At 32.9% G+C, this 24,483-nt stretch overlaps 1 protein-coding gene across 3 annotated transcripts in view; it reads left to right on the plus strand.

The window, feature by feature from the left end:
* The window catches only part of LOC121410305, a 46,835-nt gene that overhangs the window by 14,937 nt on the left and 7,415 nt on the right, over positions 1-24,483 (plus strand). The window contains exons 11-29 of one of the 3 annotated variants that reach the window (XM_041602299.1): positions 807-1,018; positions 2,656-2,746; positions 2,984-3,138; positions 3,475-3,615; positions 4,073-4,195; positions 4,935-5,121; positions 7,475-7,693; positions 8,614-8,863; positions 9,457-9,504; positions 9,896-10,012; positions 10,956-11,063; positions 17,105-17,213; positions 17,766-17,915; positions 18,362-18,479; positions 19,243-19,411; positions 19,616-19,636; positions 21,203-21,252; positions 22,726-22,877; positions 23,274-23,330. In XM_041602299.1, coding sequence (XP_041458233.1) covers positions 807-1,018; positions 2,656-2,746; positions 2,984-3,138; positions 3,475-3,615; positions 4,073-4,195; positions 4,935-5,121; positions 7,475-7,693; positions 8,614-8,863; positions 9,457-9,504; positions 9,896-10,012; positions 10,956-11,063; positions 17,105-17,213; positions 17,766-17,915; positions 18,362-18,479; positions 19,243-19,411; positions 19,616-19,636; positions 21,203-21,252; positions 22,726-22,877; positions 23,274-23,330 — 2,477 coding nt within the window. The remainder of the gene's footprint in view (positions 1-806; positions 1,019-2,655; positions 2,747-2,983; positions 3,139-3,474; positions 3,616-4,072; positions 4,196-4,934; positions 5,122-7,474; positions 7,694-8,613; positions 8,864-9,456; positions 9,505-9,895; positions 10,013-10,955; positions 11,064-17,104; positions 17,214-17,765; positions 17,916-18,361; positions 18,480-19,242; positions 19,412-19,615; positions 19,637-21,202; positions 21,253-22,725; positions 22,878-23,273; positions 23,331-24,483) is intronic. The other 2 variants (XM_041602300.1, XM_041602302.1) reach the window with 2 other exon arrangements.

Here is a 24,483-nt window from a genome sequence, read left to right on the forward strand (position 1 = left end):
TAAACTTCAAATACTCATAACTTATTATTTATTCAATTTTTTCAAACTTTCGTTGATCTGTTTCTTTGATTTTTCTGTTTTCACACAAGCTATCTTGTTTCAAAGGTTTCATTTTCCTTTAATAATGAGATAACCAATGTGGAATATGAAGTAATTAGTCACCTTTTGGTTTCAGTGGTTGAGACAAATTATCACTTTCCCTGTGATATGAATATGGATGCCTTTTTTTCAACCATCTTCATTTAAATACATTTGTTCTTTGTGAAAGAAAAAAAAAGAAGGCCACATCTAAATAACTTCATAAATGATGGTTTGCCCCAACAAATATTTGCTTACTATATGAAAGTTTAGTCTTGTCAATGTACAACAAAGTGCGAGATTTATATATATATATATGATCCTCAAATTAAATCTTGTTCGTCATTCTAGAAATTAATTAATTATGATGGATAAGTCCAGTTTGGAACTTCATACCATATTTACCTTATCATTTTCATTCCATTGAAACCAAGCTGGATGCAAATTTGTACCCATACTTCTATTCAAAGTATTTGACTGACATCTAAGATGATGATCTACTACTTCATTTGTGAAATGGAGAAAAGATTAAAAAAATAATGTACTCCCATCATTTATACACATCCCATGTGGATGGATGTTTTTTTGTTGTTATTTTTTGTAGACTTATATTAGATTTCATTTTCTTTTAATTTTCATTTCAGTCTTTGCTGAAACAAAGGGCAAATCAAGTTTTGATAAAGCTCATTCTGACAGTTTTCTAACATTCAAATTTATGTTGATTTCAGGGCCAATTTACTCCTGTAAAGGGAAACTTTAGTCAAGAGTTCAAGTCTTTAGTACAAGATATGCTTCAGAGAGAACCAGAGTACAGACCCTCCGCTAATGCTCTTCATTTCAACCATATCCCAATGCTGATGGAAAAATTCATTGATCCCACAACAGATGTTGATGATGAGTTGGCCACATCAACAGATAGTTCTCATAGGAAAAGAACTAGGTATTGTTTTTTTTCTTTTGTGTACAGAAATGATAGGTAATGATAATTAGGCCTGGGAGTAAACATCGATTGATCGAATGGCGTGCCGCCAATCACCAATCGATTAGCAAAATTTACACTAATCAAATGTTTGGAAGATCCCGATTATGACGTTGGGATAACTCAAATACCCAAGTAATAATAACAAAATGACAAGAAAACAGTGATGACAACGGTTGTTTAATACTTCATACATGTTTAAAAATTATGTTACCGAGGTAATTTTTAAAAAATTATCAATGATTGTATCACATTCACAGTTACACACCAACATGAAAGAGCTCCGAAAACATTAATCCCACCCGACCTTGCCCTTGATACACAAAACATGAAAGAGCTCCGAAAACATTAATCCCACCCGACCTTGCCCTTGATACACAAAATAAGTCATTGTCTGCTTGCTTAAAACAGAAAGTAAACACACAACCAGCTCACTTAAGCTGATTGGACCTTCGGCTTCGATAGCCAATGAAACTTTTTGGGAAACAAAGAAGAAGCCACGTGGATCCCTTATAAGGAAAGGCCATGACTTCAGAAATAAATTGACCCCTCCCCGATCTGTGTGTGTGTGAGGGAGAGAGAGAGAGAAAGATAGAGGGTGGGAGCTGGAGAATTCCTTTCATGTTTCAAAATACTGCAGCCTTTTTTATATCACCCTCACACAATGAAAACTACATTCCAACACGCGCCCGCCTTCACCGGTAATTTCTTGACTAGTCTCCAAAAATAGACCCAGTTATACATGTAGGTTCAAATGATAAAAAAAATGTAATTTTGAAAGGTATTTCAAATGAAATATTTTGCAAAATATTTTTTTGAAATACATGTGTAGCATCGTGGGCAGTGCCACAAGTGGGGGCGGGGACATGGTGTGGGCAAGGGATGAAATTTTTCAAGTAAAATGCTCCACCTGCGGGTCAGTCTCAAAGAATACTTCATGAATGAGTTCTTTACGTCTTTGGGCTTTGGACTTTGGACTCGGCTGATCTGGGCTGATTCATTCATGTGCATAGTACCAGAGTACCAGCATTGATTTAGGAAAGATTTTCATTGGAACAATAAACTGAAAGATTTAATCTCATTTCATGTAGTTTGTTTTGATATAAAAATCATGGAGAAGGGGGAAAGGGCTTACTTTCATTTATGATAAACATGTGACTTTGATGGAGATTTCTTCATGGGGGGTCACCATAAAGTAGGTCAACTATTGTGACTTAAAAGACGTGATTCCCAACGAACAATCAAATCATTCGATTGTTTTTTCAGGAAATAATCGAATGGTAAAAATGACAATTGTCCCAGGACTGATGATAATGATATAGTTGAATGAGCTCAATAACAAGTTTTTGGACTGACTCAAATGTAAGAAACAGTATTTGAAATGGGAACTACTGACTGGTGTAATTCTAGAAATGTAAGCATTCTATAATAAAGCGAAATAAACATAAATGGTGAATTAAATTAAATGAATGTACTTATTCCTTTCCTTTCAGGAAGTTTATTTGTCATATAATCCCTCTGTTACACTAGTTTTGCATGTATATAAATCATAATTATCATATATTTTTCTCTCAACCCCCTTTCCCCACCCTGTCCAGGTCTGTGCTATATCAGATTGATACATCCCTGCCAGGAATTCCGCCCATTCCTTTCAAAATTGAATTGCCTTCTATACTAAAGATAAGACAGGTAAGTACAATGTATTTTTTTAAAAAAGCCTCACATTTTAGTTTTTGGATATAAACACGTCCTTTTTCAAACATTATTAATGTAAATGGTCAATATTTTTTGTTGTATCATTTGATGATCAAAAGATTTGAAGTGTGCTAGACATCCAGTATTAATGAAATATGATTTACTTGACAATTATTTAACATCTTTTACATTGGTAGTAATCAATAACCTTACTGTTTTCTTTCCTTACAGGTTGCAGTAAGTAGCACTCACATTACCCTTGTGACCTATGAGAGAGTTGTGTATAGTTGGGGTGAAGGGAGTAAAGGTCAGTTAGGTCATGGTGACCTTGACCCAAGGAAGGTACCAACCTCTGTTGAAGCTCTCAAAGGAAAGTCAATCACTAGGTAAGCTGTCTCTTCTACAAGATTAATTTTTGTTGTATTAGTTGTATCAGTATTGTTGTAGAGTCTACCAGTATAATGATGCTTGTGTTGCCAAGCTAGCGCAAGCAGTGCACCCAATGTAGTTACATGCAAATTCAGAAGTCTCTGTCCCTCCCCAAATGTTGTAAGTGTGATAACTTGAACATACCAAGATGCAGGCCTTTTTGAATTTCCAGACCACAGGTCACAGTCAAAGTTCATCATATTTATGAATGACTTTCACATAAAGTGGATGCAGCCATATCCTATGATCATATGAAATGTATAATTTAAATTGTTTTTATTTGTTATTTTCAGAGTTGCTTGTGGAGCAGGATTCAGTGTCTTTGGTAGTGATAATGGTATAGTAATGACATGTGGGGATGGTTCTACAGGTTGTCTAGGACATGGTGATTACCACAGTGCTTCAAGACCTCGTCTAATTGAAACATTGCTCAGGTTAGATTTCACCATATTATAATTGATTTCTTGCTATTTTACCATGAACAATTTTTAGATTAATATAAAACAAAATATTGAAATTTGATATGAATTTCTCTTGTAATTAGAGTGAAAGTTTTTAACATGCTAGCTCCTATTTTCATAATACATTTATTCATAAAACGCATCCATCTTTATCCCCTCTAAGAGGATTTTGATTTTTAGACTAATGCATTTACTCAGAGAATCATAATTTATTTTTAAGCTATTGCTTTATAAATTATTCTGATGCTGAAACAGCATACCGTAAGTACATTTTGTAAAGCAATGAATTAGTACCGTTCTTACTTTCTACATGAGAGAATGTTATAAGGTAATTTGTGGTTTCCACAAATTTTCATTTGCAAAATCCATTCACAATGCACATCAGTGAATTGTTTCATTTATATTAATTTTTTTTCCTTGTTTATTTCAGTGTGGATGTTACCAGTATCTCATGTGGCCCGGAGCATGTTGTAGTAGTAGGTGTAGATGGAGAAATCTTTTCCTGGGGGAAGGGAAAAGATGGAAGACTTGGACTTGGAGATGAACAAGATTTGTAAGTTTTTCACCAAAATTTATTCAAAAGGAATCAAATTTGTAAAATGACAATTTTCTTTAAAAGGGAGGAGGATGTTTGGTTTATGTTTTGGGACAAATAGAATAAGAATAATATTAGAATTCTAATTTAGTTTGAACAGTGTTTTCTGCTTTTTAAAATCACTTCTTTAAGGTGACATCTTCATTTCAACTGAAAATGTAACTCCTAAAGAAAGGAGGTCAGATGAGTAATTGTTATCTTTTTATCCTCATTCCTCTCTTGAGGGAATTATGTTTGATAGAAACCAGGGGTCCTCAAGTAGTGGTGCACATGTAACTTTAGGGTGCATCAGGCCTTGCTTAGTGGTGCTGCTTTGAAAAAAAAATGTTCCCACTCTTTCCAGGATTGTGTTGAATTTGTATTTATGTTGTTTACATTTATAAAAGCAGGGTTTTTTAGCAAAAAAAAGGCCTCATTAAGAAAAGTTTTGGAGGTCTGCCCACTCGACCCCACTAGGAATCTCAAACAGGCCCTTAGATCTCCTGCCATAATACATTGCTTGCTACATATGGTAGATAGTGGCACAGTACAGCCTTTCATTGTGGCACTATAACAAACTAATTATTTCAGACTTTTGGCCCTGACCTCATTAAAGAAGTGACCATGCTCTCAAGCAAAATTTTTGTGTCAAGTTCATAAAAATGTATTCCTTGATATGATTTCATTGTGTGATCTAATTTTGATTTGATTCACCCAGCTGTGAACCAATAGAGGTGACATTACGAGACCCTGTATTCATCCAAGAAGTCAAGTGTGGTGTTGATGGTACAATGTTTCTAACTGATATGGGCTGCTTGTTGGCTTGTGGCAGTAATGCATATAACAAGCTTGGTCTCAACCATAGACAAGGTTTCTTGGCTTCCATGAAGAACATGTTCACAAAGGTGATTTTTATTTATATCGTTATATATACTCAACAAAAAAGTAAGTCCCCCCTAAATCAAAATTCTGTAACTTTTGAAAGGAATAATTTTGAGATAAAAAAATTTGTAGGTGTTTTTTTTTAACACACATTAGGAAACTCCTGTTAAAAATGAGATCGATCAATTGCGTCATGCATGAGTAATCATAGATTAAATAAAATGACAATTTTTAAAAGTCACAAGAATTGTTTTTCAGATTGTGTAAGTACAGATTTGGGCGAAGTTTGTGTTTTGGTAATTTTATGGTGCTTTTACTGCTCATGCTTTTTTATTATCCATCATTTAACCACTCCACACAAAATTTTGATAACGCATGTTCATTGTTGAGTGAGCACAATTTTTTGTGACATATCATTATAGGGGTTTATGGGGCTACCCTCTATAACTTAAAAACACAAGTTAAATTTGAAAATGTTAGTTGCTCCCCTCCCCCGATTTCTTGGTCCCCCTCCCCATTTTCAAATTCTGAATCCACCACTGAATTGTACATTATTTCAACTCATCCTGAAAAATTGTTAGGAAAAGAATGCACGTATGCAATATAAAGAGTATTCAAAGTTTTCAAGTGTACTCGCTCAACCATGAAAGTGTAAACAGTTCGGACAGTATGTGTGGCTATAAAAATAATGATGGATGATAAAAATAGCAATTAACTCACATTTGAAACAGAATTTGCCCCCATTATTCATTTTATAACCCCTCAAATGAATCTGTGACTTTGCAAATGCCATTCCCCCCCCCTTATGCGTGCTCACTCATCCATAAATAAATCAATTTGAATTTTGCACAGAATTTTGCCCATAGGTTGATAAGCATTACTGCCAAATGATATTGCTAAAGACTTTTTTGGAAAAAAAAATCCACCATATTGAAAATGGAGTTTCTTATTCTGAAACACATGCCTGTATACAATGTCTGGAGAACAATTTTCAGAACTTACCTGGGTAAAATATGATATTATGATATTATGATATTATGAAATCAAAATTTTAACAAAAGTGAAATAGAGGTTTGTTTCTTTTTTTCACGATTTTGGCTACTTCTGCCTATAGTTTTTTTCATGAAACTTTGCACATGGCTTCAGAATGACACTATCAAAAAGACGCGCATACCAAAATAATCATTTGATCCGGCACAGAGTGGGGCCAAGGCCTTGAACTTCATTCTCATTTGCATAATTGTGCGCTCACTGAAGCATTAGCCATCCAGATTTTCATAAAAATCCAATCAAATGAACTATGCAAGATGGTTTGTGATATCCATAGTAAGCAATTATATTTTTTCCCAAAAAATGTAAAAAAGAGCTATTCACATTACACATGTTCATTCAAGCATGAATGTTTTGTTGACTGATTTAAAATCATTGAAGCATATTAATTGGTCATGAACATAACAAAAAAGTGTTGATGAGATAATTTCAGTTCCCAAAATGAAACAATACTTGCCTAGGATATTTGAAAATTGCATTATTTTTGTTTTCATTAAATGTTCATTGAACTGTGAAATGATGAGTATTGTTGAAGATAATCTTCCCCAAAATAAATGTCATCATATTCAATCATTTTTATTGGTAGAATTTTGATAAAATCCCAATTATAGCAAATTTTGACTTGTGTTTATTCAACCATGAAATTTAGTTTTATATAAAGTACATTTTCCATTCCTTCTTAATATTTATCATAATGAGAATGTAGAATTTGTTATGATATTCTAGAATCAAAGATATTGGCTTGTGATTTTTTTTTAAAGTTACAATTTGCCTTCTGGCGGTGCTCACTGGAGCATGACATAACATATGTCTGTAACATTCACTCAGAGGGTAGCTTATGAAATTACCTACACGCTCATGTCAAAAAGTCTTTAAAACTCCTACATTGTAGTTTAGAATTTATGGATGTTTGTTTTAAGGGGGAGGGGGTGATTGCACTATGCTATCCTGAAGATTGACTGAGCAGACACATAAAGTTAATCCAGAATGATAAGTCATCAAATGTTTGCTCGACATTGCTCTCAATAATATCGCTTGTTTGGATTGTAATTGAATCTACTTGGAAATATTTTTCCAAGAGAACTAGGGAATGTTAAATTCTATTTCATTATATCTCATAGAATTAATGCCTCTATGCACCAAAGATGTGCAAGGCTCTATATCAATTGAAACAACACTCAAGACTGGTTATAGATCATTCTCTTGAACAAGATATACACCACTAATTTTGATTGGCCAGTACCATCTTGCAGCATACAGACCCCTGGAGGTCTTATTCAATGTGAACATTTTCTTGACTTTCTTATTTCCTTTGTATACTCCTAGACTGAGGTAGAGGGGAGGAAAGTTCCCACAGCCGTCAAAGCTCTGAGCAAGTTTCGTGTACTTGATATGGTAGTAGGTCCCCATCACAGTGCAGTGGTTGTAGAGCCAGGTCTTGTCTACATGTTTGGTAGAAACCAGCATGGTCAACTTGGCTTTGGAAATACCAAGCCTAGAGAAGCTCCAGCTCAAGTTCAAACTATGGCAGATAAAGTCATATCAGTAAGTCATAACACTTCAAACCAACAATGGTATTCTCCATTTTAACAGTATATTTTTTTACAATTCTAATGACATCAGTTATATTTTAAATTAACATGATTCAAGATTCTCCAGGTTCCTATCAGATGATTATAAGATGAATTAACTTTTCATTGAATTCATTTGATTTAATTCCAAAATTCATTTTAGACTTTTGATCAATACATATTTATTTTGAATTCATTAATGTAGTATGTTTTGTTTGTGAATTATAATATATCTATTACATATGTTTATTGATTAAAATGATCCAAATATAGTTGTTCCTTTGTGGGGAATGATGGGATATTGATTAACATGACAGGGAATAATTTTGCTTCACAAATTTGAATAGCATTTTTGGTAATTAGAGAAAAGCTCTCAACTAAGTAATGTACAGTCCTATGTATAAATATGCTATACAAAAGAGTTTATGCATAGCAGTCTTTCAGTAATGTGGAGCAAATAATGATGTGATACCAGGAAACTCATCCCTGCATGATTTATATAGATAGAAGTATAGTGTATATTAAGGTTGCTTATTTTGGGAGTAAGTTTACATGTATATAGGTAAAATCTGAACAATTTTCGATAGTAAGAACAGTCTTAGCTACCAATACTGACATTTAAACTAGTAACATTCGGACATCATATTACCTTGAGTAGATGATCCTACACACCAAACTTGCTACATGCAAAGACCTACATAAAGCAAATTCAGTTTCTATTTGATAGAATCCACTCACAATTCTCAACAAGTCTATAATCTTATGTGTACATCTGTTTGAATAGCTGTGAAAGGAATTATGATAAAGATTCACCCTTGATCTAACTAATCATCCATGGCTACTGCAATTCATGATTGAATGATTTACTAACCTCTATTGTTCTACTACCATTAGACTGTTTCTTGTGGAGAAGACTACACAGTAGCAGGAGCTACTGATAACTTTCTTTATCTGTGGGGCAAAGGATGGTTGACTTCAGATCCAGGTAATGACAGCACTCAGAGCAGCCTTGACCTCAGCCAGGCCAAAGGTCAAGAGACCAACAATGGTCATAGGTCACTTGGATCAACAGGCAGTCTGAAGATTCCAATGGATGTTATTATGGAATCCACAAAAGATGATGTGGAAAAAGCTGATTCTGCCTGTAAGTCTCTTTTCTTAACCTTGTCGTAGTAAAGTTAGGAAGTTTACTTCAACATGTAGACTTGAACTGAATCAGTTGATATTTCATGATGGTCACTTAATAAATTTCGGTATTCTAGAAATATTTTTTGATGTACATGTATCTGTATATCAGGGAGTGGTCATAATAATGATGACTTCTAATACTTGCATTATAAGTTAAACAGATTGGGATTCTGTTATTATGATCTAAATTTTTGCATCTCCAGTGTAAAGATGATGATGAATTTATTATGTTTAATCATTATTTATTACTAATGATGGTGAAGACATATAGAGTTTAATGTTAATGATGATAGAAATTAGTATGTAATGATAATAATGAAATCGTAGTGCTCTTATTTAAAAAAAAGAATCCTAAGGGCTTTGTAAAGAGAAATTATCTGATCTAATTTGTGGTTTGTTTGTTTTTTGGTTAGAATGTAGAAAAAATATAATGGTCTATTTTAGAGAAAAAAGTTCATTTTATCTTAATATTTTTCTTAATCAATTGACATTAACTTAGTAATATGATTTATTACTAGCGTTAATTATTGTATTCTATTTCATAATCAGCACCAGATTCTTCTACACTGAGTGTTGCAACAACTCCTAGAGCAGAAGGTAATTATAATCATATATGCTCCTTTTCTTGTTCATGATATATCATCACTCATGAAAGAATATATGTCTATATTTAAATGATAATGTTGATTGTAATATTGGTAATGAAATTATCATGCATGGATTAATAAAACACCTTTCCAAACTTTGCTCATTTATGCATTTCTGAGTTAGGATGGTCTGATTACATTATTGCTTCACAAGATCAGAGGTCACATAGGTCATTGTTTGAACATTTCAGAAGCGTGGTACATATTCTTGGTCTGTCAATGGCAGAAATGTTGAATGTGTTTTGAGAATCTACAATTATTGTGTTATGTTGCCTAAGTGTTTTACTAGGAAACTGCAATGCCATATTCCTCTAAATTTAATAATTTTGATTGGCCGTTAGTTGTAAAGAGTGCACCAGTAGGAGGAAGACAGAAGCGTCCTGATAGTACAGACAGTGTATTTCTTCCAAATGGAGATAAATCGGCCTATAGTGCTTCACCAGATGCAAGAATAACAGGTACATTCAATTTTTATAATTATGACAAACAAAATTATACTTAACTGCATTTATAAGCTCAATTTCAGGATCTATATGCAATCCTCTTTGTCATAGTCACCCCCCCCCCCTTTAAGGACTTATGGACGATTAATTAAAGTGTTAGAATTTATTGATATAAATATTTAAAAAAATTAGGATATAAGGTGACTATATCAACTTTCCTACTGCTATAAGCTCTTGATAATGAAAATAATGTTAATTCTTCTAGGCAAAACAACAGGATGTGTCAGAGTATTTTACAAAATAAATGGCATATATATAATGAGCTATCTTGATTTAGAGATGATTGCCCTGCCCATTATAAATGCTGAAATATATGTGTTGAGACTTGACTGTAAGGTTCATAAAGTTGTTCCGAGTATGATATATGCATCATGATTGTTTAATTCATGTACAGTCGCAATGTTTAGGGATTAAATTCTGTTGCAAAACTAATATCCTTCAGAAATACATTTATCTACATTTGTCATATCTGGCAGGAATTTATTTATTCAAATGCTTCAGTGCCTATTGGCAGCTTTGCTTGATCTACTGTAATAATTGTAGAGTACAAGTGAATGCTATCTTATAGAAGTAAATCCAATCTCTATCTAAGAGCCAAATGTTTTTATTTGCTTTAGGAATGTGACCAATGACAGCATTATAGTGTTGCTCGATCCTGAAAAGAATTATATGACACAGTCAATATTTGAATAATATATTCTTATATACATGAAAACATGCATTCTGTCATTCCTTTTTTAATTCATGGACAGTGTGACTCAAATTTATTACAAAATGTGTTTTGTTTATGTATGTATGTTTAATATTCTAAAGGCAGAATATACTTGCTGAATGTCTTGATAAAAAATGCAAAATGTTGGCCATTATAAGCTTGAAATCATGATGCCTGTACTTGCAGTAATTTGTGCTGACTCGGTCATTGCATGCATGCAAACTGCTACACCCCAAGTCTGGCCTAAAGAAGAACCTATAACTGAACAGGCACTACAAAGTGCCATCAAATCTGGTAAGATGTTGCATCACATAGCTTGCATACATCACATTTGTTTCATTGCTCACCCAACAAAAAGCCTGTCCTATCATTATTCATTTAGAAGACATGCATCTTCCATGTTCCCTGCTGTTGTATTAGTGTGTAGTGTATGTTGCCAAGATTGTTTAAAGTTCATAGATCACACTCTCTGGTGACTGAAATGAAAAGGAGCCTTCTAAGCTTACAAACAGTTTTCTTGCTCTTCTATGCCCTCAGTAATGATTTTATTTCATTGCTGCTTTGTATTTTGCTGGTCAATTTTTGACAAACATAATGATAGAGATTATGTATATTTTTTTCCGTGAGCTGTCAAGAGATTTGCAGTATATCCGCCAGGCAACTGATTTTGTTTCTATGTACACTCGTAGATTATGATAGATGTTGCAAAAAAAATAAAAAATACTGATACATGTAATTTTTTTTTATAGGCGCCACTTTTCCCGCGGCGGCGTCAACACCAAATCTTAACCGAATGTTAAGTTTTTGAAATGACAGCATAACTTATAAAAGTATATGGCCCTAGTTCATGGAACTTAGCCATAAGGTTTATCAAGTAACACTAAACATCCTGCCCGAGTTTCATGTCACATGACCAAGGTCAAAGGTCATTTAGGGTCAATGAACTTAGACCATGTTGGGGAATCAACACCAAATCTTAACCAAAGGTTAAGTTTTTGAAATGTCATCATAACTTAAAAATATATGGACCTAGTTCATGAAACGTGGACATAAGGTTAATGAAGTATCACTAAACATCTTGCATGAGTTTCAAGTCACATGACCAAGGTCAAAGGTCATTTAGGGTCAATGAACTTTGGCCGAATTGGGGGTATTTGTTGAATTACTATCATAACTTTGAAAGTATATTGGTCTAGTTCATAAAACTTAGATATAAGAGTAATCAAGTATCACTGATCATCCCGTGCGAGTTTCAGGTCACATAATCAAGGTCAAAGGTCATGTAAGGTCAATGAACTTTGGCCATGTTGGGGGGTATTTGTTAAAATTACCATCATATCTCTATAGTGTATTGGTCTAGTTCATAAAACGTGGACATAGAGTAACCAAGTATCACTGAACATCTCGTGAGAGTTATACAGTGCGTATAAAAAAAAGTCAACACTTTGAAAACACCTTGGGAATTAAAAAATATACAACATGTGGGTAATTTTTCCACATATAATCTTGGGTTTGGGTCTCATCTATCCAATGAAAGTTAAAGTTTTGATAGAATGTTAAACTTGAGTGAGCACTGTCCATTTTTGTAAAGCTAGCAGAAATCTGCGCAGAATTGCTTGTTTTTACGCTGTGTCAAGGGGAAAAGGCTAAACGTTTCTCATACATTTCTTTTGCAATTTTAGTCAATTGAAATAAAACGGATACATTCAAGCATTTTGTAACAATTTTTCCACCCAAATTGAAATTTCAACACTTAGTAAGCACAACCTTTACCCTGTTTGTGCCAGCTGGATCTGAGGACATAGCTGAATCTAAACAAAAGTTTATATCAGACATTTCCGGCATTTTTTCACTTAGTTTTTATCATTTAAAGTGGATTTACATTTCATTTTTCATTTAATACTTGTTTCTCCACACTTTTCCCAAGCTTGACAATGATTAACAAATGAAAATCAAGCCTTTGCCATTTCATGTAAATCACAGCTCAGTGTAAAGAAAATATCGTCACGATGGCCTCGGTGTGTGGGGGAGTGGGATGGGGTGAAATGCACTTTTTGAAGTGTTTTGGGCAAAGAAACAAGTCAAGAAAGGTAAAGTATATCTTCAAATCAGTTTTACTAGCTAAATTCCATGTGTTCTTCATGATTAAGGTCTACTTTTATTCGCATAACTATTTCAAAGTTCTGCGCAAATCATTTTTCACTAACTTTTCAAAAGTAAGTGGTGCTCACTCAAGCAGAAATATTTTTCGACAGTTATATCGTCATTTGCTTAAATGGATTTGTACCAATCTTAAAATGTGGAAAAATCTTCAAGATATTACAAATGTATAATTTTGCAGGATTTTTTTCAAAGTGAAATTTTTTTTGGATACGCACTGTAGTAGTCAAAGTCAGCACTGCTGCTATATTGAATCGTGTGATGCAGGTGAGGCCGCCAGAAGCATCCCACTTATTAATTCATATATTTGTGTGTCGCAGACTCTGTGGCTTAATGTATACCTGTTTGCCCCCCCCCTTTTTTTTTTGCTTTTCTCTTGCTTTTTTCTCTTTCTTTTTTTTTTATGATTTCGAACTTTAAAATCCTCTCCTCATAAGCGCCTCTTCGATTTGACTTCTATTTTGGTTTGAATTTGTATTTTGGTTTGTAATTTTACCCACCTATATTAGGTGAAAATGCATACTCACATGAAATTTATATGGTGTGATATGAAGCCCCATTTGATAAGATCTGTTTGGTGAGCTTTACATCCCCAAGTTATTTACAATCATTGACATTGTTGCAAACATCTTGGTGAAGTCTATCCCAACATTAAGTTGTTTTAAAAAAGAAAAATTGCTCAAGCATCACACTGAAAATCTCATCAAATTTGTTGTGAAAGAGAACATTTCCAAGTTTCACTTTATTTTATAAAACATGTATGTACGTGAAATCTGATATGCAAATGAGAAAGCTGATGATGTTACACATTTACTATTTGTTTTTGATTTATGAACTTTAATTAAAATGTTTCAATTTTGTAGTGAAGAAGCTCTTGATTGATGTGTATAATTATGAAACTTCACATTTCAAGGTTGTATCAGGCCATGTGTTACTTATATTTATGAAGAAAATAGATACATGTATATGAATATTTTGTAAAATACAATAGATATAGTGAGTGTGTGTCATCAACAGTTCCCCCATACTGCCCAAGCTGTGCATGGTCTTATTTTGAGAAAATAAGCAAAAACTTGTTGAATTTTTAATGAAATTTTTGGGTGAATTGCTTTTTAATCTTCCTATTCAATTAAAATTGTTACCTGTAAACAGTTTAAAAAAAGAACATTATGAAAAGAAAAAAATAATTTTGGTCTTATAATTCATTAGATTTTAAGTTAAAATGGTGTTTGCTCCTAAAATAATATCCTACAAGTTTTTAAAATATTACTGCATTGTAAGTTGGTCATTTCTGCATGATTTTTTTCCCCAAAAAATTGCAGTGATTTTGCTTGTTTTACTTTATTTTTTAAGAATTTGTTTTTCTTATGTGAATATTCTTAATATTTTATTCTACATTATGCAGAAATCGCTATTGAAGGACTGAAATCACCTTAATGGTCCAAACATTTTTTATCTTGTTAAATTGTTTGCTGTTTTATTTTATTTGTCCCTGTTGAATAATATATGTATCCTTATAGTTTACATGTAGGTGACCGTTCATTCATTTTAATATGTTGTGCTAGTGAGCAGACCATAGTTTTTAGCCTATTGCACGCATTGCATTGTACAAATGCTTCATATTGTGTCTGTGATCATCTCAAATCCCCCTCCCCAACCACCCTGTATAATTACACAAATATCCTATAATAACCATTTTCTGTATTAGAATACTGCACACATACATGACTACATACAGTGTACATGTATTTGATAAAACCAAGATATTAAGGCCTTGCAAAGGGTTGGTTTTATCATTATAATGTAATACTAGTAATCAGACTCACCTGAATAATTTTGAGACTGTGTGTATCTTTGGCTAGTAGTTTTATCATCAAAACATTCTCACTGATTTAGCAGAAAATGATATCCAGCTTTTTTTTATTGTCAGAATTTCAACTAAACTCATTAAAAAATTATAAATTATATTACTCTGTTATATCCAACATCTAAAAATTTTATCTGAGTTATGAAAGAATCAGATATTTAATTTGAAAATAGAATGTTTTAATCTGCAAAATTTCATTTCTAATTTGAAACTATAAAGTATATATATAATATAACAGTGATATTGATATACAATTGTTTTGCATCACATTTAATGTTTATTTCATATGTGTTATCAAAAGTTAGAATAATGGTTCACAGAGTGTTCATCAATGGGAGGGTTATCATCTTTTAAATTAATTTTATATCGTGTCACAGATGGATATTTCATTATTGCCCTTGATCCTGATCAAGTACATTTGACATCCCTCATCTTTTTTTTCCTATATACCGATCGTTCAACAATAACTTAAGTCTGATTTATATTTTTCTCTTTATTATTAGACATTATTTATGATTCAGCATTTCATGTTAAAACAGTACATGAAAATAAATGACACAATTTACAACGATACTGATGAATTAGACAAAAATTTACCTTGATGAGAGTTAATAAGGCTGCCTGGTGTGGATGAGTACCATCCTCCCCACTTTCATATTGTTCATTGATTGTATAAAATCACAATCAAGCATTTACATCCCAGAATTAATCCCTGAGAATTAATGATGATTTATCATAACTTAATAAACAAACAGACCATCATTGTAAAGCTTAGATTCTTCTCTTATCTGGTTTGTCTGATATGACTATTCATTCATGCATGAATGATCAAAAATATTATTTCGAATGAACAGAACTTTTTTATTCCTTGACCTTTCTTTGATTTAAGTATAATTTTGAACATTTGAGACTACCATCTTTAAAACTGTTTTTGGTGTCCTTCAGATTTTTTTACTTAACCATGCATGAATGAGAAATTGTCTATGAAATGAAAAGGGAGGCTCAAAGCTTTGCAATGATTGGTCATTTGTCATTATTTGTGATTAAGAAGTGATAAAGCATTGATAATTCTTTGTTTTATTTTTTTGGCTGCATTGTGTAGTCCTTTATTTTGCATTTGGTTCATATTTGATGGGATCATCCAAACAAAGTCTCATTTTTTGTTTCTTTGTTTATTTGACTTGACACAGCTTTGCATAACATACCGGTACATGTATAAGCACTATGGTATTCACTTTGTTACATTATTAATTGTAAAGTGCATGTTCAATGTAGGGAGGTGCGATAGCTCAGTCGATAGAGCGGGGGGTTCGGATTCTGATGATGCTAGTGCCCTTTGGTCAGGCATCCATCCTTATTACCAGGTCCCTTGGAGAGGACCTTAATCCGTCAGTCCTCTCGTTGCTTGCTGCTTTCCAGCTTTCATGCTTAGCAAACAGGTAAAAAAAATCACCAGCATTTACGAACCAATAGCGCCATCTCGAGTCCTCAACTATTGATACCTGGCCAGTTTCCTGACCCATTATGCTAGTGTAGTCTAGTAATCTAGGCCCATTTGAATGATAACATGCTAATTAACCACTCAATACATTTATACTGCAATAGTATGTTACCAAGTGGCAAAACAATTACTTTTCCTCTCAAAACATTGTAGTTTCTTTAAACAAATGCAATTATAGGTCAATTTATTCTCTGATAGTGTGTGTATATATATGAAAACGTATATTTTAACACTATGTATTTATATCACAAAGTCAATGAGAGACCACACACAGTTCACTCCTTTAATAGGTACCGGTAATACAAAATGCTTATTAGATCACTGCAGATGAAATAAACCTTGTACATGTATTTCAAACTATGTGTAATATCCAGGAGAGAGAGAAAATATGTATGTTATGCAATTGTACTACATTCCCTTAAATAGCTTAGTAATGTTATCTTTTGTCATAGAGGTATTTTGACAGATCATCACTTGCTATATTTTGTAGTCATTAAAAGAAAAAAAGTTTTTTTTCCATCAAATTTGAGATGTTGATCTTATAAGGCCTTGTCACCCCAACAACGTTATGCACTTGCATCACATTGTTGAATTTCTTATACTATCATCATATTTCTTCATTATAGAGAATGCATTTCATCATGGAATTTCAGCCCTACCCCTCACAAAAGGGAAACACACATTCATGACAATGACTATATCTGTGGATCATCTGACAATTTCTTTGACATTTACAGACCCACAAGGACATTCCATCCTATGTCATTCTATAATGTATTATTTTTAAAAAATGTTCTCTTCAACTAGGTGGATCAGGTGGTGGTCATCGTCGTCACATGACTAGTGCTACTAGTCAGATGAGTAATGATAGTATAGAGAGGTCTGAACTCTTCCTTCAGCCAACTCCTATATTAAAGTAAGTAAATAGATGATTGTTTCAGTTTGTTTCATTTATTTTGCAAAGCATTGAGACTATCTTGGTCCATGGGTCTATCTTCCAGTTGATTCTAGTGTATTATCGTACTTTATTTGACAGGTCAGGTGTGAGTTCCCCATAGAATATTGCTACAAAATTAGTAATTGTTCAAATCGTTGCTCTTTTTAACAAAGCGGGTGTCTCTTGTGTATAGAGTTTAGAGGAGATATTTAGCTTGTTTATCTGGCAAGGAGTTCATTATTCTGATTGTATCTGGGAAGGACTTTTTGATAGATGACAGTCCTTTGAAGGGGTGTTTGGGATTGAGGAGTGTGTCGATAGATAGATGTGAGCTTGTACCAAAATACATCTTTATGTAATCTTATACTACTTCTTTTGAAATCGTTCAACTTTATTAACATTAACATTTTGAATTAGAGAAATATCAATTGGAATATAATTCTAGATTAGAGAATGATGAAGATTGACACTACATGTATAACATGTGTTAAAGTGTAATAATATTCATATTTCTCTTGATGTATTTGTCAGGCTTGGTTCCGAGAGTAATGATGAATCATATGAACTCAGTCTAAGTCAAGTGTTCTGCCAAGGAGAAAACATATTTGTTCAATTGGAAACTAGCTGTCCTCTGCCAAGAAAGAAATCCAAGAGAAAGAGAAGAAATTTCCTCAGGAAACTGTAAGTACACAGATATATAATATTGAAGGTATTTTTTATGTAAAAAAGGATATTGTATGTATTTTTGTTGATTTAATCACAAATATTTTTATGAGTTCTAATACTGATTGAAAATTGCAGCAATTAGAACAGTTTCTTTTAAATTATCTCACATCTGAACCATCTTCTTCTTAGCTCTCATTTCTCATTCAATTTTGAAGATTCTTGCATGATAAATTGCTGAAGAAGAAATTAAAATGAAATGATCTTGATGTACTTTTGTTGATTCAATGATTTCAAATTTAATGGTTTTTTCTCAATTATATTTCAAAAGTCAACAAAATTCTGATCGTACATAATGAAAATCATTATAAACCCATTTTTCTGTAGCTCTATTGTTTCAAGTTTATGTGATGCACTACATAGTAATAAATGTATTTCCTATTATATTTTGTTATTTTATGCAGGAGTAATAACAGCCTTCTGAATTCTGCTGATAGTACTGGTCAACCATCTAATCTTAGTAATGATGCAGGGGATGAATATACTAGCTCAGAAGCATCAGAACTTGATACACAAGGAAATGTGAGAAATACATATATCTTTATTTATTGTTTTATGCATGTTCAAATTTACAATCACATAATTGATAATATGATGATACATAAACAGAATGATACATGTTTATTACATAAAATGGCATTATACATGAATGGTTTCGGAAACCAGATTGAATACATATGCGCATTGCTTTCTTTTGCAAGAGGGAAATATAATTTGTCAAGTATTTAGTTGTTGCCCACAGATTATTACAATATGTTTTGTGTAATAATCTTTTGAATATGCACAATAACCATTATCAAAGAAAGTCACCTGTATAAATCAGCACTTCACCCACGATCAGCTTTAGAACCCATTAAAACAGAACTTAAATTTTAGACTGCCTAACACAACATGGAGAATTGTATGTGGATTTGACTGACGCATCATGTAAGTTTGATTTGTCAGATGAGTTGTTCATCTCATGATACATCTGGATATTAATTACAAAACATTAGTAATGTGCTTGTGTTTATATCTTGAACATAAAAGGTTTCAAGAATGGAGTCACAAGGAACAATACATTAATTCATACAGCTTCCTATTTCTAAAGAAGTCAAAAAGAATACCTTGGTGCACTGTAGACTGTGATGAGGATTTGTGATGCTCCAAGCTTCATAGGAAAACTGAAAAAGCCTCTAGGCCTCGTTTCGCCTGTTATTTCCCCTCCATTGGCTTGTTGAATGTATTTCATTTTTGTTGATGATGCTTACAATCTGTCATTGAATATTGCCTGTTCTTATACTAGATCCCAACCTGGTTACAGAAGGAATTGAAGGATTCTTTAGATGCTGCTGTTGATGAAAATGATGCAGATGATAGTGAGGAAGATCAAGGTCATCCAGATGAAACCAAGACTAAAGATGAGAAAGGGGCTAAACAAGCAGTTCATCATCTCAATGCCAAAGAAATCAAAGGTTAGTTTCATACATAAGGTTGAATGTTGAAAGTTCATCTGCCATGAGCCAAACTTCTTCAACTTTCTTTAGCTGGATGCAGCCAATACAAAGTCTAATTCTGGAGTGTAAATCTTTCTATTATGATTTTTTTTCACACATTTACTTATTGACTTGCCTATAGATGCAATTTAAACCTTCTTTTTTTTTCATTCCATTCAACAGCATACTTCAGGGCTTTAAAAGGTGACATGTGTTGAATATATTAACAGTGCACACTGACAGCTTTTCCTAAGTTTGTTTGACATTTTTTTAACATGTGAACCAGTAATTTAGAAGTTTCTGCTATATCAGTTCAAATAGCTTTTGTACAATCAAGAATGTTCCATAAAATTGTCTTTTTCATTCTTTCAAAAATTTATCATAGGAAAGATAATCATCCTTAGAGTATGTTTTTTTTTATATATAACTTGGAAAGACAAAAAAAAACCTTCTGCACAAGTCCTAACTTATGATTCCTATACACATGACAGTATAGTATAATATTTTACTCAAATGTGTCCATTTCCCCCCTTGAGCCTTGCTGTGATATCCACTAATACCCACCATTTTTACTAATTGATGCTATTCAACAAATGTAGAGAGCTTCAACACTATTCAGTGTTGCTGAAGGTCCACTCAATATGCGCATAGAGTTGAAGTGTGGGCACAATTTGGTAGGCATGCCAAGGAAACCATTAACCTATACAATACACTGATGGAGTATTAGCAACATGGAGACAAACTGGAAGATGATAAGAAGATTGGATTCACTTGATAAAAATAAAAATGTATTTAAAAAATGACTTAATTTTACACATTTCAAATTAATTCAAACTAAAGTATTACCTTGAAAGATTTGTAATCTTCAGTAAATTTAAGTGATTTCTGTCACTGAATTAACTAATCTGCTAAATTCACAGTTTTATCCAAGCTCATTCTCTCAGAGCACTTTTGTAGTAGTTTGCAGGGTTTAAAGTCTAGATCTAACTCAAGTCACATTGAGATATCCTGCCAGATAGCACTTTGATTTGTGCAGTATACAAACTGATATGACCAAGCACGCCAAGAGATCATGATCTTGACTCTGGTTTTGCTTTTGTAGATTTGTTGGAGGCAGCAAAATTAAGTGGAAGAATTGTATCACTATTTTATTGCTATGCAAATTTAGAAACAACTCTACCAAAAAGTGCTCTGAGAGAACGATGGTCACAACATCTTAGCAACACTACAAAATGTTGGACACTCTCTATGTTCGTTGATGCTATCATATCGTATGCGACAAATTATTTTGAATTATGTCATTATGCTCCCTCACTACTTTTTAATTCAATATTTTATTTTGCAGATAAAGCATTATCATTATGGCTTATAGCTAATGGATCTTGAAGAGTTATAAGAACCCTACTTCCTAAAATGAATTTCGCACATGGTTCTTTAAGATCTCACATAGTTCTGAAATTAACAAATTATTCTTGACAGGGATAATTCATTAATATGTTGTTGATAAACCAGATATGAAATTTTTAACTCTACAAATTGTTTGATGACTTGTTTTCTGTTTTTCTACAGCACTAATCAATTGATACTGATTCAATTCAATACTACTATAAGTGCCACTATTCACTTTTCAACCCTGTATACCATTTTAGATGAATGGTAAGATTTATCAGTGGTCTTCATTAAGATGGTCATGAAGAATAATTGGACAAATTTAAGAATGTTTCCATTTAGTATAGCTCTTTTTTTAATTCATTTTCATTCTATCAACAGATCAAAGTAGAAAACCTGATCAGATTACCAGAAGAGACAGTAATACAAAGGTGTAGTATTCAAATTTCCAATATTCTTGAAGTGTCTAAAAACATGCCTCTTCTAGTTTATTTTCATGAAATGCTGTTTCCTCTCTGTGCATTTTCTTAATTTTTAGCTCATGAGCTTATGCCTTTGGCATGACGTCCTTTGTCCATCCACAATTTAAAATGCTTCTTCGTCATTTCAAGTCCGATTTCAATTCTGTTTGCTTTACATGTATATGATATTACTTGGTAGGGGACTCAAAACTTCTGAGTTTCAAAACACAGAGTTTTGAAACTCATTAGATGTGCTAATTTATGTGTATTTTTCAAAATTCACCAAAAATGTGCTTCTTTATTTGTTGACTAATTTTGACGATTCTGCTTCCATCCAGTAGAGCTTCATGAGGTTTACCAAACTTCTATGTATGATATTAAAACTCATTGAATATGCTAATTTGTGTGCACATTTAAAAATTCACAACAAATGCTCCTTCTTTATTTGTTGATCGATTTTATTTTTTTTTATTCCATCTGGTAGAGCTTCATGAGGTTCACCAAACTTTTACATAGAATTTTGAAATTTTGAGTAGAAATTTATGAATGCTAATTTATGCAGAATTTATTAATAAACCATAGTAATCCTTCTTTTTTATTTGTTGACCAATTTTTTTTTTTGTTCTTCCATCTAGTAGAGCTTCATGAGGTTCACCAAAATTGTACTCAGAATTTTGAAATTGTTAGGAAACTATTTATGCTATTAAATTTATGTGAAATTTATTCATAGTCACCAAAAATGCTTTTTTATTTGTTGACCAATATGGATTTTTTTTTCATCCATCTAGTAGAGCTACATGAGGGTCACCAAACTTTCAAACAGAATTTTGAAATTTTGACTAGGAAATTATTTATGCTAATTAATGCAAAATTTATTCATAAATCACAAAAATGCTTTTTCTCCTTCATTTGTTGATCAACTTCAATGCTGTTCCTGACTTTATGTCACCAATAGAATTCACTCCAGTGTTAACTGGGCTGAAATTGAAAAATTGTGTTAAATTTTATTGCAAGATGCTGGATGAGCTCCACATGTTGTGCTTTTTTTTCTTGAAGTGATAATTTCACATGTATATTAAGAAAGGCCAGGGAAATTATTGGACAGAAGACTGGTTTATTATAATTGCAGCATTGTGTCACTTTCTCTATTTCAGACCTTCACCAAATGTTATATGGCTTGCCATGCATTAACTGTCCCACTGACATAAAAGAGGAGATGAAATTCATCTTTTTATTGAATTAAGCCCTAAAACCTACAAATTTGGGCCTTTTGAACCCTGAGGTAAGGAGCTAGCAATAAAGTTTCCTGATGACAAGCCTGATTGATTTTACTCTATAACTTTTAAAAACACATCTGATCTTAGAGCTTAATTATATCAACAATTGTCATTCTTGTTAAATGATTTTTTCTACATCCATTCATTTTTGTTGTTCCATTATCAGAGAGGATTTGAAGGTCAGAATATCCCAGTGTTGGTTAAGAAAGCTTCCGGTGAGATGCAGGTCATCACATCACCAGAGAGTGGAGTAGATTTTAAAACAGATCCTGCGTCCAGTGATTCAGGCTCAGAACTAAGGCAACCTAAAGATAGAATGTAAGTTTATACTTTAGTGTTCATTGATTTTGAATATTATTTTCTAGGTGCACAAGCAGGCAATCCATTAAACAATCTCGTTGTACATCCTACCCTCATTTTCCCCATTCTTACATTACTTTATGATCTACTCAAGACATGGCAGTTTGAGGGTACCACACCGTTTCATATGAAGCACAAAGCAGTGACAAATAATTTCTGGATGTTTAGACATACGTCGGGGTGTGATGAACATATATACATCTACTTAAGGGAATTCCCCATTGATTTAGATTATTGATGTATTCTTGACCACTTTTCTTGTTAAAATGGCGGATTTGTATGGGTAATTTGATAATGACGATATTTTTCCATATAATCTTATTAATGAAGGAAAACAATTTTTTTCTGAATTAGACCTGAAGAGCCTACAAAACAAGGAAAGAAGTTTGCTTATGTTGCCACAGCTGCTATGTAAGTATCATAGTGAAAGTCTATTATTTCTAAAGAGAGGTGTGGTTCAGTGAATTAAGCTTATAAACTTCTTTAGCTCCCTTCATATAATAGAGATTTTGAATGGAAAATTTATGTTATGACAAGATGCATAAATTTGATGATCATGTATTTATCTGCAGCTGTATTTCATAGCCTACACCATGAAACTAGCTGGAGTCATTATGTTTTGGGGTTAGCTGCTGTCTTTCCATACATACATTTTCCTTGTTTGTTTCCTTAATTTCTTAAATGGGCAAATCCAAGGTTACTTAAAATGACTTGTTCCAAGAGCTCGAAATGATTATTTGCATCCATTAACATAACATAGGCAGGTCATTTACATGTAGTAGACAATTGAGCTTTACAAAAAAAAATTAAGTAAAAAATATTTCTAATTTTGTTGTTTATGCCAAAATTTATTAGTTACTGTTTGTTCCATTTCATTTGACAGCAATAAAGTGATAAAGAGTGTAAATTTATTTTTTATATGCGTAATAGTGGGACGATCATTTTTATATGCCCGTCTTGACGGGACATATTCTGGTATAACGCTCGGTGTCCATCCGTCCGTTCATTTTTCCTTGTAAACGCGATAACTTCAGTTTGAGTTAACCTAGGCTCATATTATTTGGTATGTATGATACTAGCATGGATCCCAGGAAGCCTTTTAATTTTGAGGTCAAAAGGTCAAAGATCAAGGTCACAGTGACATATTTTTATCGTACCCTTCTACAGTCCTTGTAAACATGATAACTTCAGTTTAACTTAACCTAGGCTTATATGTTTTGGTGTGTATGATACTAGCATGGATTTTAGGAAGCCTTTTGATTTTGAGGTCACAAGGTCAAGGTCACAGTGACGTATTTTCATCGTACCCTTCTGCAGTCCGTGTAAACGCGATAACTTCAGTTTAACTTAACCTTTATTTTCATATAATTTGGTTTGTATGATACTAGCATAGATCTCAGGAATTCTATTGATATTGAGGTCAGAGAGTCAAAGGGGAAGTCGCCACCTTTAATTTTTCTTGCTTGAACGATATCTGCATTTTCCACTTTACAGGCAGGCGTATTATGTGCTCGCCTTAGCGACACTCTTGTTGGTCAAAGAGTGGTACTGGTAGTTTTTACGC

The sequence above is a fragment of the Lytechinus variegatus genome, chromosome 3, assembly GCF_018143015.1.
Source record: "Lytechinus variegatus isolate NC3 chromosome 3, Lvar_3.0, whole genome shotgun sequence".
NCBI lineage: Eukaryota > Metazoa > Echinodermata > Echinoidea > Temnopleuroida > Toxopneustidae > Lytechinus > Lytechinus variegatus.